General features: G+C 34.9%; 1 protein-coding gene across 1 annotated transcript in view; it reads right to left on the reverse strand.

The window, feature by feature from the left end:
- Positions 1 to 144: 144 nt before the first annotated feature.
- The window catches only part of LOC132157949 (regulating synaptic membrane exocytosis protein 2-like), a 98,354-nt gene continuing 78,529 nt past the window's right edge, over positions 145 to 19,969 (reverse strand). The window contains exons 20-24 of the mRNA XM_059567192.1: positions 5,463 to 5,604; positions 3,380 to 3,492; positions 3,137 to 3,238; positions 2,919 to 3,058; positions 145 to 2,591 (exon numbers count right to left, since the gene is read on the reverse strand). Of these exons, the coding sequence (XP_059423175.1) occupies positions 2,376 to 2,591; positions 2,919 to 3,058; positions 3,137 to 3,238; positions 3,380 to 3,492; positions 5,463 to 5,604 (713 nt within the window). The 3' untranslated portion in view covers positions 145 to 2,375. The remainder of the gene's footprint in view (positions 2,592 to 2,918; positions 3,059 to 3,136; positions 3,239 to 3,379; positions 3,493 to 5,462; positions 5,605 to 19,969) is intronic.

The following is a 19,969-nucleotide window of genomic DNA, read 5'->3' on the forward strand; positions in this document are numbered from 1 at the left end:
GCTGCAACACATAAGAGTTTTTCCTTCTCAAATTTTTTTTCTATTCACTTTTTAAGTTGTAAAAAGCTGTATTGCATGCATGTGTATGAGTGTGTGTACTGTATGTTTTTCATGTCATGTCAAGAAACATTAGAGACGCATTGCTTTTGTTTGCGAATGCTCATTTTCCAGTGTAATATCCATTTTTTATTTTTTTATTTGAAAAATAACTTACATAAATCTCTGTACTCAACCATACTTGACCAAGACATATAGCCTTGGCATGAACACATTGCACCAAAAAAAAAAAAGAAAAAAAAGAAACAAAAAAAAAAACCTACAGAGAAGGCATTTGCATTAGAACAGAACATACCAATGACATCGTGAGACATTATCCCACTTCCATAAAATTTGACAATATCTAGAGAGTTTGCTATTAAAATTCTGTGGATTGTGACAGACGTACACAGAAATCATTAACAGACTGAAAGCTTGAGAAAACGATTAATCAGAAAAGTTTATTTTCAAAGGAAGAGGTATAATGTCTCCGTGTATATTTCCATTCAGGCATTAAAACTATTAACACTTCTCAGATACAAGAAGCTCCGATTATTACTAAAAAATAGAAAATAAATAGGTCTTGGCTTGTAAATAAACTAACAAAAATATATTAAATGACCTCTACTTTCTTGAAACGAAGAAATAAAAACCAAAGTTATATTGTGTGGCAATATCATCGTCCCGATGTGCATTTCTCTGCAGACAGCATCATGCTCAGAAAACTGTACAGCACAATACTGCGAAAGTCAGTGAGCTGCAGCCGTCTCCGGTAAAAAGATCTCATGAAATTTTGGGCTCTTTTGTCAGGAATACTGCAGCTCATATTTCCGTAAAGATATAAAAATCCCTGGTCACGGTTTCCCCTTAAATATGTCAACAAAGTATGATTTTACAAGGTGGAATGTTCATTCAGAATTCTGCCCTTCTGGTCCGTGTGAGACCACTGCCTAATTTTCACTAAAATTCAATTCAGGGTGAAGAGGGGGAGAGGATCGTCATCGACATGCACTGTACAAGAAACTGCTTTTTTTTCTCTCCAAATATCGTCTTTATCAAAACATGCTGAGTTACTGTAAGATGTGCCAAAGCCATGTTGCCAAAAACCCTTTTCAACATGCTTGTTAAACTAAAGAACTTCAAACAATATACAGACTAAAACTACAAGAGCTGTGGGAAACCAACAGCCCTGAAAATGAAATTTTTAAGGAGAACTGGAACAATATCAGGGGGGAAATCTGACAACGGAAGCAAGAAGTACAGAGAGTTCACCCTGGGACAAGGGAGAAGTAGAGAAACGTACAATTTGCACATCTTCATAAGGCTTACACCTTTACAATAATAAATCCTAGACATTTATTTTTTTCATCTTTGTCACGTGAACAGATTTTTCACTGTAAATAAAATGTTAAGCTTGTCATTTATCTGCTTGTCTGTAAAAATACAGTAGAGAGACCAATAAACGGTCTACAGGACAAAAAAAAAAACAGGTTTCATGTTTTGTTTTTTTAATCACGCTGTAGCATTCACTCCCCCTGAAAATCATGCACTAGTGAAATTTATCTTTAAAAATAATAGAAATTGTTGAAAATGGCTGATCCGGTTCATTTTTTCTTTTATCTTGTTGTCTTTTTTTGCAAGTAGCAGTCTGAGAAAATTATTTCCTATTCACTTTTTTCAAGTTCAGCTAAAGTTGTGTCCATGCAACAGAAAACTCATTATTTCTTCTTTAGGTTTCATACGGTATCAAGAGAAGTACTTCAATTTGATCTAAAAAGATGTTCAAACCTACATTTCATCTCTGTAATGATCTAGCAGAATCATATCTGGGGAGTGAGGTGCTCATTCCCACGTCATATTCTTGTTTTGTGTGTACATTTCTGGGTCTGTTGGCATGGCTTGACCCAAGGAACACTGTTAGCCCATGTAGATACAAATACATCAACATTAAAAGAAACATAAATGGAAAGCAAAAGTCGAAGAGAAGGTTTCACCCCATTTCAAAAAGGGCTTTTGAAGAACTCGACGTGTCAGTTCTCAGTTCAGACTCATCTCCAATGGCTTCAAATAGGTTCTATAAGCAGGAATGGTGACGTTCCTCAGGCTAAGGAGGCCATTTTCCAGCTTCGTCTCGTCCCTGCCCTCTAGGTGTTGCTCTTTGTGCGCCATTTTTTTGCGAGCAAAAACAGGACCGCTTTTTTTCACCCCTAAGAAACAAGCTCTGAAGAGTTCTGAACACACAACATCAAGCATGCAGTGTTACCGGGGGGGCGGGACCTGTCGCAAATCTCAAACTCCACCCAATGGCTGCTACAATAACGCTAGAATTCAGGAAACTGCTACGAGCGACCGAAGGGCCCGGAACCGCTGTCGAGGGACGACTGGGAAGCTCTTCTGGTCAACGGGGCCAGGGTTGGGTCGACCAATGAAGAGGGAGGAAACAGCTTGAACCAGCCAATAACCATGTTGGACAAGTCCAGATCATCTAAAAGTATCTGTGCAGCTCCCATGAAGGATTTGTGGTCCATACGTCCGTAGTCTCCCCACACAATGATCTACGATGGAAAGAAAATAAACAGCCATCAATATCAAGTCACACTAATAATAATAATTGGGAAACTAGTGACAGACAGAGGCCAGAAATTTATATATATATATATATATATATATATATATATATATATATATATATATATATATATTAAATATAAAAATATATATCATTTATTTATATTATAATTAGGGACATTAGGAATCTTTTCTTTTTAAATTGGTATTGGCCATTAAAAAGTATTTGTCCGCTAATTGATAAAGGTTTTAGATTGGCAAAATGAGCTTGAGATAACGACCTAAATCTGGTAAATAAAAGTATGAGATTTCACCTGTAAAACCTTTCCTCCTGGGGTCTCTTCAAACGACAGCTGCTGCTGGTAAAGAGGGTCCAGTGTTTTTCGTGCTACTTTTGTTTTCTTTTTGGCTATGCAGGCGCCGTTCTCCAGTAGATACACCTTTACATAAGGGGCTGGAGAAGAGTTCAATCGTGAGTGATGACTTTTCAGGTGCCTAAGAAATCACCATCAGAAAGCTTAACCGCACTTACCTGGCAGTGCCTTAGAACCTGGTTTTCCCACAAGGCCTCTGGCTCGGATGACCTCTACCTCTAGGGCTCCTTTCTTTTCCACCATCCCGATCTGAATGTCACCTAGTCATGGAACAAATCAAGGATATATGAGCCACACATGGGTAATATTGCCGTTTTAATATTGGATAATGCTTGAGTGTGACTGGAGACACAAGCACTTGAGTGAAGTATATAGAAAGTCAATAATAAACACGAACTCACCCATAGGGGGCGTGGCTAAAGTCTGTCTTCCCACAAGCTGGGCGGGGCCAAGTCCATCCAGAAAATCACTGAACTGACTGTCAGAAGAAAGTCTCACTCCGGGAAAGATGAGGCTGAGAAGAAAAGGTTCTGATTAGATAAACAGTAGAGCTTGATTGTATGATGTTACAGGTGACAGGCTGTGGATAATCACAGAAAAACATTCTGCATAATAGTGAAGCACTAACAGTGGAAATCTATGGGAAAAGCAGAAATGTGCAGATTATATGCTCGATAAAGGAGTTTTATTTGTTCAACTCTACAAAAATGTTTATTTGACCTATAAAATTGCTCTTTTTGCAGTAGAACTGCTATTGTTAGCAGATTAACTTCTGATTACTACCTGTAAAGTGGGTGCTTTTCAGAGTAAACAGGTGTTTTTGCTTGTTTGTGTAAAAGTTACCAGGCTTACGAAATAGGCTTACTAAATGGATATGGCAGCAGGTGAAAGATTGGATTGACACATTTGAATTTTTAAGTCCTATGGTGGCAGTATACTTTGTGACAGTGTTTATTATTATTATTATTATTATTATTATTAACATTTGGTGCAATGCTCTGACCCATAGACTTTCACTGTAAATTGACGTTACTGTCAATGCCACTTTTGTTAGAATTCAAAATAATTTATTTTCTGTAGTAAATGACAACAGGTCACTAATGTTGTTGAATGTATAATCATTACTATTATTTAAAATATGCATATATACATTATAACATGTATACATTTTTAGTATGAAATTTATTTATTTATTTTAATATATAAATTATAGCATGCAAATAATAATAAATTATTTATTGTTATTATTATTATTATTATTATTGATAATTTATTTTAACATTTTTTTAAATAAGCATATGTACAATATACAATATTTATTATTATTACTATTTGTAAATTATTTTACAATATTCATAAAGTCATTATTAATTATTAATAATATAATTAATAAAAATAATAATTATTAATATAATTAATGTATTTTAATGATACTAATAATATTTTATACAGTTCATACAGACATATGAATACACATATTTGCCACTAAATAATAAATAATAATAAATTAAATATACAGTACAGACCAAAGGTTTGGAAACATTACTATTTTTAATGTTTTTGAAAGAAGTTTCTTCTGCTCATCAAGCCTGCATTTATTTGATCAAAAATACAGAAAAAACATTAATATTGTGAAATATTATTACAACTTAAAATAATAGTTTTCTATTTGAATATACTTTAAAAAAATAATTTATTCCTGTGATGCAAAGCTGAATTTTCAGCATCATTACTCCAGCCTTCAGTGTCACATATAACATCCAGTCGATCACATGATCATTTAGAAATCATTCTAATATTCTGATTTATTATGAGTGTTGGAAACAGTTCTGCTGTCTAATATATTTGATGAATAAAAGGTTAAAAATAACTGCATTTATTCAAAAAAAAAAATCTAATAATATATATTCTAATAATATATTTTCTTTACTATAACTTTTTATCAATTTAACACATCCTTGCTGAATAAAAGTATTGATTTTATTTAAAAAACAAGAAAGAAAAAAAAATTACTGACCCCAAATTACTGACCAGTAGTGTATATTGTTATTACTAAATATTTATATTTTAAAAACATAGCTTCTTTTTTTTTTTTTTTTTTTTTACTTTTTATTCATCAAAGTATCCTAAAAAAGTATCACGTTTTGAAAAAATATTAAGCAGCAGAACTGTTTCCAACTTTGATAATGAATCATCATATTAGAATGATTTCTAAAGGATCATGTGAAAATGATCCTAAAAATTCAGCTTTGCATCACAGAAATAAATGATAATTTAAAGTATAATAAATTTAAAAACAATTATTTTAAATTGTAATAATATATCACAATATTACAGTTTTTTTCTGTATTTTTGATCAAATAAATGCAGGCTTGATGAGCAGAAGAAACATCTTTCAAAAACTTTAAAAATAGTAATGTTTCCAAACTTTTGGTCTGTACTGTATATATATTACATTTGTCGGCAGGGTTCTATTTTACTTACTTTCCCTCTGAGCTGTAGCTGTTCATGCTTCCATCATTGGATTCGCGGCTGGCCTGCCTGGTCATCCTGCTCCTCATCTCTACAGCCAGTCCCGTCTCTGTGCTCCTCTGGATGGTGCTGCGCAGCTTCTTTCCTCCTGCTTCTACAGCGACAGAGAGAAAGAGAGACAGTTTGTCAGTAAGGATATCAAGACCTCTCAAGCAGAGTGATGAAGGACACGTGGTTCAGATGTGACAGCTGATGTGCTGTTGATCGAGATGGTTTGATATGAAGGTCCATACACGAGTGATTCTGCTCCCACAGGATGGAATGAATTCAACAATTTCTTGTTTTAGATGCACTGCATCTATATCTGGCCTTCAGACATCATGATGCAGGGTGAACTGACATGACGGGTTACGCAGGTGAACTGAACCAGTATTAGGCATGACATGACCAAACTCCTCAGCCTGTGTCTGCATCCTCTGGGCCGAACAATTCACAACCGTCACAAAGAAAGAAGTGCATGTTAAATGCAAAAACCCTAATAATGTTTTTAATGTTAAAATACTTTCTTTATCAGTTTAACATGCTATAAGTAGGAGAAAGACATCCGTTGGTTGACTTCCTAAAGATTGCAAACACAGGCAAAATGGCATTTCAGTTCAATCAATAGTATGATTTTGAAGCAGGACTACCTGTTCGGAAACAGTCATTATTTCTTTCTGCCATTTTGTCCAAGAGACTATTCTAATTATTTATTCATTTTTCTTTTAACGATATACGGTTTATGTATGATTAATGGTTGTAAGTTACCATAACAAAAAGGAGAAAAGCACTATTTAATCATGTTTGCATTTTTCATTTTATAAGGTTGCTTTATGCCTAGTATAGATTGGACAGCTGACTATAACAAAACACATATTATATATGCAGAAAAAGAAAGCACACAATAGATTTATTATTAATGCCCTAAGTTTCCTTTTTTATTAATGCCCCAAGTTTCCTTCTTTATTAATGCCCTAAGTTTCCTGCCACCCATAAACCCCCTACAGTTAGAGTAATGACTATATTACTTGGCAAAACAGTAGTTTATTCTCATTATTATGATTCATTTTACAATTTCACCCTTACTCGTATTGCTGTTGGTGCCACTTTATAAAAGCATGAGTCACCTGAGACTAAAATCTCTGTTAAACACGTCCTCTCATCCTTGCTTTATTTCACTTGACATCCAAAATTGATGCACATCCTGTTATTTTTTACTGCCAAATACAAATGCAAAAATAACAAGGATGATGCAGTAATGTGAGGGCTGCTCATTTTCAATATGTAGGAGAGAGAAGGAAGGCTACAGGAAGCAGACATGGCTGAGCTGCTGAGATTAAACCATTCAATTGCAGGTCACATACGGCAGGCTTGATTTTCTTTTCATTCAATGTCATCCGCCTCTGCTTTCGGCTCTGCAACGTATCACAAGAGGATGACGAACAGTGGCAGATGTGACTGTCCTTTTCTGCATTAACGGCACAGTAGTATATAACAATCAAAAACATAGTTGTGCTCTTGTTGAATTTGTCCGAGAGACAGTAAATCTGAGAAACAATGATGCTCAATGTCAGAGGATGCAATTCAAACAACCCTTAAATCGATAGTGCACCCAAAAATGTAATTTACTCAAATCTCATGTCATTGTTCAAAACCTGTATGACCTTCTTTTTTATGCAGAACACAAAAGAAGATATTTTGAAGAATGTTTGTAACCAAAGGATTTCGGTTCCCATTGACTTGCATTGTACATTTTTTCCATAATAATATAATAAAATATTATATATAATATAATAAAAGTCAGTGGGAACAAAATCTGTTTGTTTACCAATATTCTTCAAAATATCTTCATTTGTGTTCCACAGCAGAAATTCAGTCATACTGGTTCAAAACAACATGAGAGGTGAGCAAATAATGAAATAATTTTTATTTTTGCTTAGACTGTCAATTTATTAAGCCGCGTTTTCTGATCATGTCTTTAAAAATCTCTATTAAATTATGTGACACTATCTTCATGACAATAAAACAATTTTCCCCTCAAAATAGTCATTATAAATACATAAATTTAATAATAATTCATTAATTTAATTTGTAAATAATTTATACATCATGATATACTGCCTTTAATTTATGCAGATTTATATATATAAAAAAAACACTGTATTACAGTATTTATTCCTGTAGTGAAGTTACAATTATTGACCTTGAGTACAATTTGTTGATTAAGGTACTAAGAATTTTAGGAGAAATGTACTTAATTGTAATAAAATTATATATATATATAATTTTTATATATTTTTTTATGTATTATCTAAAATCTAGTTGCACCTACACATCACACAAAAGGTATTTGATCAGCAGATATGAAAAGTCACATGATATTTCCAATGATATTAATCTCTAGAGCGACTGAAGGGGGAGAAAGAGAGAGAGATGCTGTTGCGAAAGGAAATCAAACACCTTCAAGGTCACAATGATGTTTGATTCCTGCTAAACCATCAAAACACACTGCATGATTATTAAATGCTATAAATCTGATACAGCAATTTATGCACATAAATAAATATTCTACTGACAGCCATGCACAGTTCTGCCTATTACTTATGCAAACTCCACCCAAAACCATAAATGACCACAACCCTAATTAAATATGAATTAAAAACATTTAGTATGCTCTATAACACCAAATATCCTGCAAAACGCATCAACTTTGACATGCACGATGCTCATTTGACACATCTTACCTCCATCTTCCTCATCAAAAGAATTCATGCAGGGGAAGTAGACGGCCAGCGCTTCGAAGGAAGCCGACAGACTCATGCGGCTCTGGGAGCGCTGCATGCGGCCGCCGGTGCTGCCTGCACCCGTGCTCGTGGTGGATGTGGCATCGTGGCTTTGCCTGCCCATGTTTACAGCTGGTACGATCGGAGAGGATGCTGTGGTGCTGAAACTGCGGACAATGGGCTGAATTCAGAGTGCAGAGCGCTCTTAAACAACATTTAAAGTCTGGCTTTGTTTTGGGTTCTTCAGCTGGAGATTGTTCTGCATGAACTGATCTCCCTGGAGTATGCAGCATTAGTGTGCGTTCGGTGCAGTGAAGCTGTCGGCTCTCTTCAAGCTATCTCCTTTCTAACACGTGCAGGAGGGGGGAGGAGGCGGAGCCTGGCTCCCTTTCTTACATCCTCCCCCGGCCAATCAGAGGCAGCGGTGTGGCTCAGGTCTTCAAATGCTCCTCCAGGCGCATGAGCTTTACCCAGAGATACTGCAAATGTGTGTGTGTGTGTGTGTGTGTGTGTGAGGGGCCATTAGGAACCTGAGCATCTCTTGCCCTGACTGTCCACATGCCAGTCACCCACAGTTCACGTGCTAAACACATACACACACAGGCTGATAATTCCTCCTTTCTTTTCGGCTCTTAAAAAGCCGAGATTTATTTCGCCGTGCTGACGTGCATCTTTTATCTCTGGCCTCCACCTCTCTCTTCACTATCTCCCAGTGTAAATGTTTACCACAGAAGATGTCCGGCCACAGAAACAGCTGAATCACTGCTATCCCAGAAAAATATCCCCGCAAAATGAATTGCAAATATTTGCGTAGTTAAAACAGGAATAGCAGCCATATCCAACAGCCACTTAAGGTGTCACGTTCAGAGAGAAACAAGAATCTGGGTGTCTAACCGGGGCTAAAATAGTAGATTTTTTTATTATGCAAAATTTACAACCATGATACCAGGGTGTATTCTAGGACAACACTATGTGGTTTCAGTAGTGTTCTGAAAGTCAAAATCACCCAAAGTCTCTATGACAGGATTTTCAGTCTGTTCTAGATTTATAAATATATAAAATGGGTGTTGCTAAAAAAAAAAAAACAACAACTCTCTCTCTATATATTCTATATATATAGATTTCTGAAGGATCATGTGACACTACTAAAGTAGTAGTAATGATGCTGAGAATTGCATCACAGGAATAAATTACATTTTTATAAAAGGCATTTTAAATTATAGTTGTTTTACATTGTAATATTTCACAATGTTTTTACAGCCTTGGTGATATTAAGACATAAGAGACTTTAAAAACATTAAAAACATTTTAAAATCATAATATTTCTATACACACACACATACTATATATACACCATGTCTTCCATATCTGACTATCACTATTGTGATCTGGTATCTTGTACTACTCAGGTCCATTATGAATCATTTTAATTGGTTTATGGCTCTTATTGTGAGGTCTGAATTTCTTCTAAGAGACATGAAGGAACATAACACTGTGTACCGTTACTCCCAAACCTGCCAGAACACACTCTTAAACTGATTCACTGTCAAATACGAGTCTTCTAGAGCCGTGAAACAGCACAGGGGGCAGAGGTGATGTCTCAACATCCTCATAACACAATACAGCAAAAGGAAGGAAGCAGACATTTACGGCACAGTGAATGAACTAGTCTAAACTAGACTTTGACTGTGAAACTCACCAGGATTGAAAGCCAGAGAATGAAATAGTTTTTTTTTAAACTCTCAACATTTGAAATGCTAAAGTCAAACACAACAATTCTATTGAACCACATGTACTGTACAAACGGGACAATCTGAGACTTAAATGAAGCACAAGCAAACTAAAATAACTCTCCTGAGGTATGCTAACGAAATAAAACTTTCCCTGGGTTGCTTCTAGTGGTGGGCATAGATTATTTTTTTTAATCTAGATTAATCTCACTGTAATCTTGGAATTAATCTAGAATAAAATGGCTCATTTGAATTCTGTCGAAGGCATTCATAATATGTGTGCTACCCAAATAAAATAATGACTAAAAGTAACGTTAAGTCTTTGAGAATGGGTTTCTCAAGACAGGTGGTGCATTAGACCAGGGACACATCTCCTGTTTCCAAAATGCATCACAAACTGCTTGAGAAAGCTGTAAAGGAATTCCACATTGCACAAGGTGCAAACAACCTTACACCTGTTTCACACATACTCCGTCTACAGTGTGTATGCGTTGCGTATTTTTTTTACGCACCCATGTTAACGGATTCCTGCGTACATGCAGTTGCGGTCTGTCAGTGCGTTCCAGGAGCTGTGCGTCTGCAGCAGTGCAGCGATCGTTCACGTACAGAGTAGCGCACTGCAAACGCGTCCTGTGTGAAAGCACAATGAGTATGAGTCCTTGCTGCTTCTGCACCACATACGTAACGCACACGGACTGCATACGCACTGCAGACAGATTATGTGTGAAACATGCGTGCGTCTTGTCTAGGTTTCCATTGTGAAGCTTCTTTAAAAAAAAAAAAAAATTCCCTGAAGCAAACCCGGCGGCATCTTAGCTGCATCCATGTTAGCACGTCACGTTTGATGAGGTAATTTCACAGTAGGCATACACACATGTTTAAAGACTCGTTCTCGCCCCCTACAGATTCGGCTAGGTATACATCCGCGCTAAAATATTCCCAACCCAACTTTGAGAATAGATTAACGGCGAACGCAGCACGTTAACGCCGATAACGGCCCACCACTAGTTTCTTCATAGAAAACCATGCCAACATCTGATAAATCTCTAAAACTCCCCTATTGCAAGCACTTTAGCTAATACTGAACATGACTTAATAATTGCTGCAGTCTGAGACCAAAAGCAAGGAACTACAATATAAACCAAATAAAGTCAACTCAATCAGTCATAAGGTTTCAAATAAGCAAAGATTAGACTAAAAACTTTATGAATCAGTGTATTCAATCAATCAATAACTACAATATAGTGACTACTACTAAAAACCCAGATGATATCTCTGGACAGGCTGTACCAAAGCGTCCTTTGTGCAACAACCTCTCCATTGATTGCATTTAAAATGAACAAACCTCTTCAGAATGTTTTCCCCTGTAATATCCATTGTAAAAAACTATTCATCTGTGGAAGTTGGTCACAGTCATTCAGTAAATGGTTCAAGAGCTTCAATTGGCCTACAGTCCTATTATTTGGACAAATGTCAATTGTGTAGCACTATGGTTTTAAAACACTGTCTTTTAAAATGCCACTTTGAGGTGAAGAGCAAATGTTACTCGGGACTAGTTTATCTACACCACAAATTTCAGAATTTGAAGCAACCAAATAGTTTACTCAATGTCCTTTAAATGATAACAGCAGAAACCTTCCATGTGCTCACACACAGACTCACTTTTTCCATAAGAATACAGTTTTTTTGCTGTTGTTGTTAATGACTTTATCAATAAAAGAATGATGCGTAAGCAAGCTGGTATTGATCTTGCTAAGCTGCAACTGTGAATGTAGAAAATAATATTTGTTTTGTTGATTTATTTTGTGACAGTCATGCATAACTACATTTCACACGATTCTTTGTGGCATAATAAAATGCATAAAACATGCATTATACCCAAACTGTGCTCTTTATTCTTCATTCTCTTCTAATGGCACTAAACTTTTGTCCACTGAATTTTGTCAAAAAAGTAAGAAAATAAATATGATAATAGAATTACATCTAAAATGGTAACAATTTATCTGTACACACACACACACACACATGTATATATATATATATATATACATATATATATATATATATATATATATATATATATATATATATATATATACATATATATATATATATATATATATATATATATATATACATATATATATATATATATATATATATATATATATATATATATATATATATATATATATTATTGTAAATGTTATTATTTTTATTTTTTTTACATTTTTTAATTGCTGCTAAACTTGATCATGAAAAAAAAAAAAAAAAAACTTATGCATGATGAGAGATGAGAGCTCTCACATTACAGGAATTTTGACAACAAAATAATAAATGTGATTTAAGTAAACAAAATGTAATAAAAATAAAAACTTAAAGGACATTTTTTTACAATGTTCTTTACATTCCCATATTATGAGATTATTTGTTTGTATAAATCATCTTTATATCAAAAACAATGTACAATACATATTGTCATACGAAACACCTGAAAAAAAACAAATTTCAGATGAACTGAGGTCATCAATACAGTCTTAAAGACCTCAAATTAACTGGCACTCAACTTTGCGCACGAAAACAAACCCATGAAAGCACAAACAGTCCGCTCATGCCTCAGAGATAAAAACATCTCATATTACGGGAATTTAAGTGTAAGAAAAACACGAAAATGTAATGACCTGGCGGTGGGCCGTGAAATGGGGCAACAGCGTGTGAGACTGATGATGTTTTGACCAGCTCAGGCAGAGTGTGTGTGCGCATAGACATTTCTACTGAACAGCATGTTTACATGCTCTCAGACCTGGCTTCATCTCTGGACTGTGTCATGCCACACCAGCTCAGAATCACCAACACAACACCAGAGAATGTAAAAATCATTAACACAGGAACTCTTCAGAAAGCACTGCAGATTTGGAAATCTGCCGAAATCCAACTAAATTATGCAGAATATCAACACTGATGATCAGAATATAGCCAGGTTTCCATCCAAGGATTTTTTTTAATGAAAAAATATTAAGTGATATACATTTTTTTACATTTAAATGTAATTTTTTTTTACTAATATAGTTGATAGAAATGCCATTTATCGATAAAATTTTGATAAAGTTTAGTTTTTACATTTATTTAATTTTCTTTTTCCGTTTAACTTTACCACATAAATTCTATATCCATATTTCAAATGTCGCAAAGATTTTTTTGGAAACACTTTCATTTCAAGAAAACACCATCAAGTAACATTTAATAGATATAATGTCTTTCGGTCAGCTGAGAAGTGATAAACCTCACACTTTCATTCTCTTAACATGTTTAAACAAGAGACAGGCGATACAGATGGAGGGCTGACCACTTCCTCTGTTAGTGTGTGGACAGATGGAGAAAGAAAGAGAGACAGAATAAACTCTTTAGTGCTTTACTAACAGCTCAGATCGAAAGAACTGGCATCTGTGCAGCTAACTGGATGCCTGTATAAACAACTTTGAGACTGTGATCCAGATAATTGTTTGAAAGCATGTAGGAAAAGAATATGCAGGTGTAAAAAGATTAATCAGGGCTGAGATTGAAAATAATATTGTCTATACATGGTCATCACCAGAACTGGTGCGAAAGGAGAGCTGAAGATAGTTTGGTTTTCCCCCTCAACTGCTTAGTAACTCGAGTGTCAATGGGGAACAGGATCACTGGACTATTTCTCATGAGCTTGTTTTTGAAATAAGGAAGTCCATCTATGGCTGAGTCTTTGAACACAGAGACATTCTTGAGACATTCTCTCAAGGCCAACAGGCCCAATAAACAAAGACTCACTTTAAGACGTGTGCGTCAAGTTCTTTAACAATTTCATCAAATAAAACGGAGAAAACAGCAGCACTTAAATATTTCAGAGGTGATGCAACACGAGCAGAAAATATATGAACATATTACAAAAATATTCCATTTCCAAATGCAATGAGTCACAATAGGACCTCCTTTGTAAAACTGTTGCACCATACTGATGTTAATCAATTTATTAAAAGTCTAACTATTACATGCTCAAATTATTACATTTACTCAATTACTCAAATTATTACATGCAATGCTCACTGAATAATCAATTTAACTTCTCTTCAACGTCCACCATGACCATTTCTGGAAGCTGACACCATAAGCACATTAATATTTACATTTCAAGGTATTTTCCGTTTTTAGCAATTCAGTCTTTTCCGATGAATGACAGAAGTGTACCAGTACAGTCATAATTCTTAAAGGAACAGTTCACAAAAAAAAAGAAAAAAAAAGAGAACATTTTATCACCCTAAATACATAAGATGTAGATGAGTTTGTTTCTTCATGCGATCAGATTTGGATCAATCTAACATTGCATCACTTGCTCACCTATGGATCCTATGCAGTGAATGGGTGCCGTCAAAATAAGTCCAAAAAAAGATTATAAAAACGTCACAGTAATCCACAAATAATCCACACCACTCCAGTCCATTAATTAAGGTCTTATGACATGAAAAGCATCATTAACATTTATCATTAACATGCTTTTAGATTTAAATTTAATCCTCTATCTATAATATTGCTTTCATACTGCATAATATTAACTTTTAGTGAAAAGTTGGCTCGTCTGAATCAGGAGACAAATATGCACAGATCAAGCACTGTTTACAAGTGAAAACAGTCAAAAATGATTGTGATGGTTTGGATTATTGTGATGTTTTTATCATCTGTTTGGACTCTCATTCTGACAGCACCCATTCACTGCAGTAGATCCATTGGTGAGCAAGTGATATAATGCTATATTTCTCCAAATCTGTTCTGGTGAAGAAACATCTCACATCTTGGATGGTCTGAAGGTGAGTCAAGTTTGAGCTAATTTTCATTTTTGGGCAAACTATTTTCTTTAAAGGTACAGTGAAAGACTGAAAATGGTTATGAAAATTTTTGGTGCTAGATACCTTGAATAAGATTATAAGTAGACTTCATAATAACTTCAAAATGTAACAATATGCAGTGTTACAATACAATCTAGCTTATATTTCTTATAGAAAAGAATGTGTAACTGACAGGAGCTAAAACAGCAAAAGAAAATGTCTCATTTAATAAGTCAGACCATAATTGTGTCAACATTGTGTCTTTGTGGATCTGGTTCATACAGCAGCACAGCATCTGATCATCTCTGTCACCATGGTGACACTCTGGCGGATATGCATTATCTTTATCTTTATAACCAATGATCACTGATAAACCATGACGGTAATCATAAGCTGACCTTAAAAAGCTAAAATAACATATGCCATATGAATTGAAAGAAAATGGGCCTAATTACATTCACACAACTAGTTTTCTAGATTGTTCAAATGTCTTGTGTGATTGTGTGTGACCTGGAAATCTCAATATTATTTGTTTAAGTCTTGGTAAAAGTGTGTTACCATGGCAAGGGTTCTTTAAAGTGCCACAAAACACTATAACACATCCTAGTTATTCTGATTCTGAACTCAACGATGAGTCTGCAGTGTCTCGTAATTATTCATGAGACTCTAATCCTATGAGAAGGCACTCTCTCATTATTATTCATGACATGGATTTATCCTATGACAGGCACTTCATATACACCTTCCTAGTTTCAAATGTGCTAATATTCATTTAAAGTGGTTATATTTTGTTTATTTTTGCACTAATAACATCATTTAAAATTTATGATACATTTACACCATCTCTCTGATATTTAAACAGACTTTTTTTGTTACTGTAACACACATTCATGCAGTATGTAAAATGTGATTCTTCATGAACTGTAGAAAGATGCAAATATACAATAAATAAACAAGCCAGCAAGGGAGAAAAAAAAATCAATGTTCAGTACAAGTTTTGTGTTTTGAAATGGAAAGTTTATGTAATGTTTATTTATACTAATATGTTACTAATATGTTAATATGTTTACAGTATTGATTCATGTTTTGAATTGGCTTTATCTTCTTTTATTTTATATTTTAGTTTATATTTTGGTAATTTTTTGAACCTTTGGACTTATATTCGATTTTGTAGATATTAGTAATGTAATTTTTTTTTTAGTTTGAATTTTTTTTTTCTTTAAAATGTTTCTATTTTATTTCAGCTTTATTTCAAGTAGCAAAAACATTTTCAAACTATTTTAGTTATTTTTTGTACAGTAATATTTTGCAGTCAAGGACTACAAAGGTTTTTATTACTTTGTGTTATCCTTGACAAATAAACTGTAACCTTTTTGTCTTTTTTTGTGCCAAATAAAATTCAAAACTCAGAACTCACTAAAATAGTTGCCCCTTTTTTAAACATTTAACCTGATCCCACCGATTTAGAACAACACGGCATTATTAAACTGCTTAGGAAGAACTTCTCAAAGTCTGAATAAAACTTTCCTTCTCCACACACTAAATTTAGGGTCTGGCGAACATGATGTCCGCAGAAGAGACGTAACAATGTGCGCATCCAGCGAGTCCAGCAGACAAGATCTACAAGAGAACTGATCCGGCTTATCTCTGGCCACACATACTCACAAAACCCCACTGAGACCAATTACACCCTCCTCAAGCCAAAGCACAGTGCTGAGATCAGAGCTCAGAATAAGATGAAATACCGCTTCATCTTCACATAGTTTTGCTCATTTCCAGGATCGACGGAACGCGGCCGGGCGACATTCCACCATCTGAGAGCCGTACATTTGCATACGATCTAGCGAGGGGGTGAGAGGGGGCCGTGGAAAATCGGATCAGAGGAAAAGCTGCAGTTCGCACAGATCACCATGGCTACAGAGAATGTGACTTACTCTGTTTTGTGTCAGGTAACCGAGTTTGTCACAGAGGAAGATACTCATGTGCTACTTTCTACAACTGCATTTCACCATACATGCCTTCTGCAAAATTAAACGTATTAACTCGTGTGATTAATAAATGTCTAATCAAGTTAACGGCAATTTAGGACAGTTTTAAATAGACCATATACTGTATCCGTGTTCAACATGAACAACTATCATGTAGATGGATTCCTGTCAGTAAATGAGGGCATGAGTAACAAAATACAGTAAAAGAGTATTCGGGAAAATAGATATGCAAATATAAGTTTGTTACTGTGATATTTTGGGCTGCTTCTTGTGTTCTGATTAGTTGAGGCATATTGTATGCCAACTAATAACTAAAATACTATTGTCAACATAAAAAGCTACCAAACAAATAAAGAGACAATACAAATTAAAAGATAAATTAAAAAATAAAACAAATAAAACTAAATTAAAGGTAAAAAAAAGTAAGTAACTGATGACAATTGAAAATATTAGATTAACTAAGTTTTTGAGGCCAGTTCTGTGTCTAAAACTATCTTTGGTTTTAGAGGTTCAAAATAGAAATATTTGCATGTACCACATGATTAATAAATGATTTACTTACAAAAATGTTCTATAATATAAATAGAACAAGGTATTTCTCATCTAAAATGACATTCAGCAGTTTTAGATATGTGAAGGTCAGAGGTGTGTGATTATATGGAGACACTTTCTGAAGGAGCTGTCAAGAAGCAGCTGCTGTGATGTTCACTGTGAGTACAGAATGTTTGTTCTACCAAACAGCGGGCTTCATGTGCTGTACTGTCAGCTCAGTCTGAAAAGTTCTGACCATGTCAAGTTTTGAGTGCCCTTTGCTGGGGACGAGCTCCAAAAGTTACAAGCTGAAACTGGTCTTTCTGAAACTCTTTGTCTGTTTAACCTCACGCTACTTATGACTTGTAAACACACTTCCTCTCAACTCTCAACAGTGCCAGAGGTCTGCTAGCTCCGAATGCGAAAATACGATATCTTATAAGCAATTAATATTTGATCTTTTTAACAAACAATAAGGTGCTTAGCATTAACAATATTGTTAGCCAGGTCACCTCAGAAGGGCGAAGTAAATTTCATTTGATCTTTTACTCATTTATTTTATATCCATTTGAACGAAACATTGAAGAAATAATAACAAATAAATAACAAATAAAATTTAATAAGAAATTCAATTCAATTCAATTCAATTGGACAGGCCAGAATTCACCATTGAAAGAGCAGAAATAGCATTTTTCTAACATTAATACTAGTTTAATTTTATTTTAGATAACAGTTTATTAACAACCTTTGCCAGGACACAAAAATCCACCTCTAAAGTTACCAAATGCTTCCGAAAAATGCGACACCAAAGCAGACTGTATTCATGGGAAGTAGAGTAGTATCTGCTCCTAATCTGGTTCATTTGAACAAGCAGGCCGCCAAGACGCCGCATTACCCGCCATCTGCCCGTGCCGACTACATGGCGTCTACTTCAGATGTCCCTTCTGCTCTGCCTCAAACTCATTTCTCTGGAATCAGACTGGGGAAAGGTTTTCAAGGTCCACTCAATGAAGCTTTTCAAGTGGGCGCAATATTTTTCCAGACTGACTGTTTCCCAAACCACATTGTTTACAAATCAACACCGCATTAATCCTCAGCAAAATATGCAGCATGGAAAATCATCTATAAAAAGAGGCTGGCTGTAATTCAAAGAAAGTCATTTTAAACAGGCACGTGTGTGCGTGTTTGGAAACAGTGAAAAGCGAATGCCTCTTGAATACTTTAAAAGCCAAACCCTCTGCGCATTTAAGGACAATGGGACGAATTCACAACAGTTGTGTTACCTTGTTATTTTTCAGTGCAAATACCCTATCAGGAATGCTCAAGATTTTACATTCCAACATTTTGTAGCGATGCAATAAAACCATTTTTGTTCCCCCAAAGAGCCTTTCAGTGAACAGTTATGAAACTGTTAAAAATGAAAGGTTCTTAAAAACCTTGTGTGCATTGGATATTAAGGGTTCTTCATGGAACCATGGATTCCAAAAAATAACCTTTATTTTTAAGAGTGAATATAGATAAGTAATACAGCATGCAATAAGAGTGCAGTATACTTAAAAACATTAAAAGAGATTCTGTAGTGTGCGCTAGCCTCAATGGCACCTAGATTGAAAAAACACATCATTTTCCAGGAAACATATTCTGATGTGTAGTTCCTGTAGCATATGAGCCCTCCATGAGAATCGCGGAAGCTCAAATGGCTCCAGGACTGAACGCTGAGGGCATGCGGATGAGATTACATCGATTACACTGATGGGCACACCAGCAGTTTCAACTTTCCCAGGATGCATTATGAGCCTGTGGGATTTTTGAAAATCTATTATAACACTGCAGAGAGAGAGAGAAACAGACAGACAGAAAGAGAGAAAGAAAGAGATGCTTTATCCGCTGTAGATTTTTACTATCTTCTTCTACAGGACCAAATAATCAGAGCTGACCTATCCACAATAATGTTATATTGAAACAAACTTGACTTACTTAAATTAAACATACCTAAGAACTAGGGCTGCATGATTGATCATATTTTAATTGTGTTCACAATTTATGCTGCTCTTGATTCATTAAGCATAATCATCTGTAATATTTGCCTGCTGGTTATTTATCCTGAAAACTACTTTCTTTTTTATTTGCATTATCTTGTATTGATAACAAGCCTTCATAAGCTTTCATGCATGTGGTTGCCAGATTTTAAGAGTTTAATCCACCCAGCCAGAACTTTTCTTTTAAATGGATGTTTTTTTCTTAATATGGCAATATGCACACGCTCTTTCTACACTGAGAAAAAAAGCAATGAGCTTAAAACACCTGCAATCACATAATTTGGAGTTTAGCAATCTCCACAGCAATTCTATGTTCAAATAAAATGGTAAGAGCCAGTCCTGTCTCTCAGTTCATTAACACAAATTATTGCACTGTTTCAAGCTGTTGTTTTAATATACAAATTAACATAATAATACTAGAAATTTCATCGTTTTTTCTTTTAAATGAAACGTATTGTTGTACCAGATTTTATGCGAGGAGTTTGAATATAAAGCTTGAGGAAACCAAATGAGGTTAAATAAACCATGCAAGATTACATTTTTGATTTGTGCT

The sequence above is a fragment of the Carassius carassius genome, chromosome 15 (genome assembly GCF_963082965.1).
Source record: "Carassius carassius chromosome 15, fCarCar2.1, whole genome shotgun sequence".
Taxonomy (NCBI): Eukaryota; Metazoa; Chordata; class Actinopteri; order Cypriniformes; family Cyprinidae; genus Carassius; species Carassius carassius.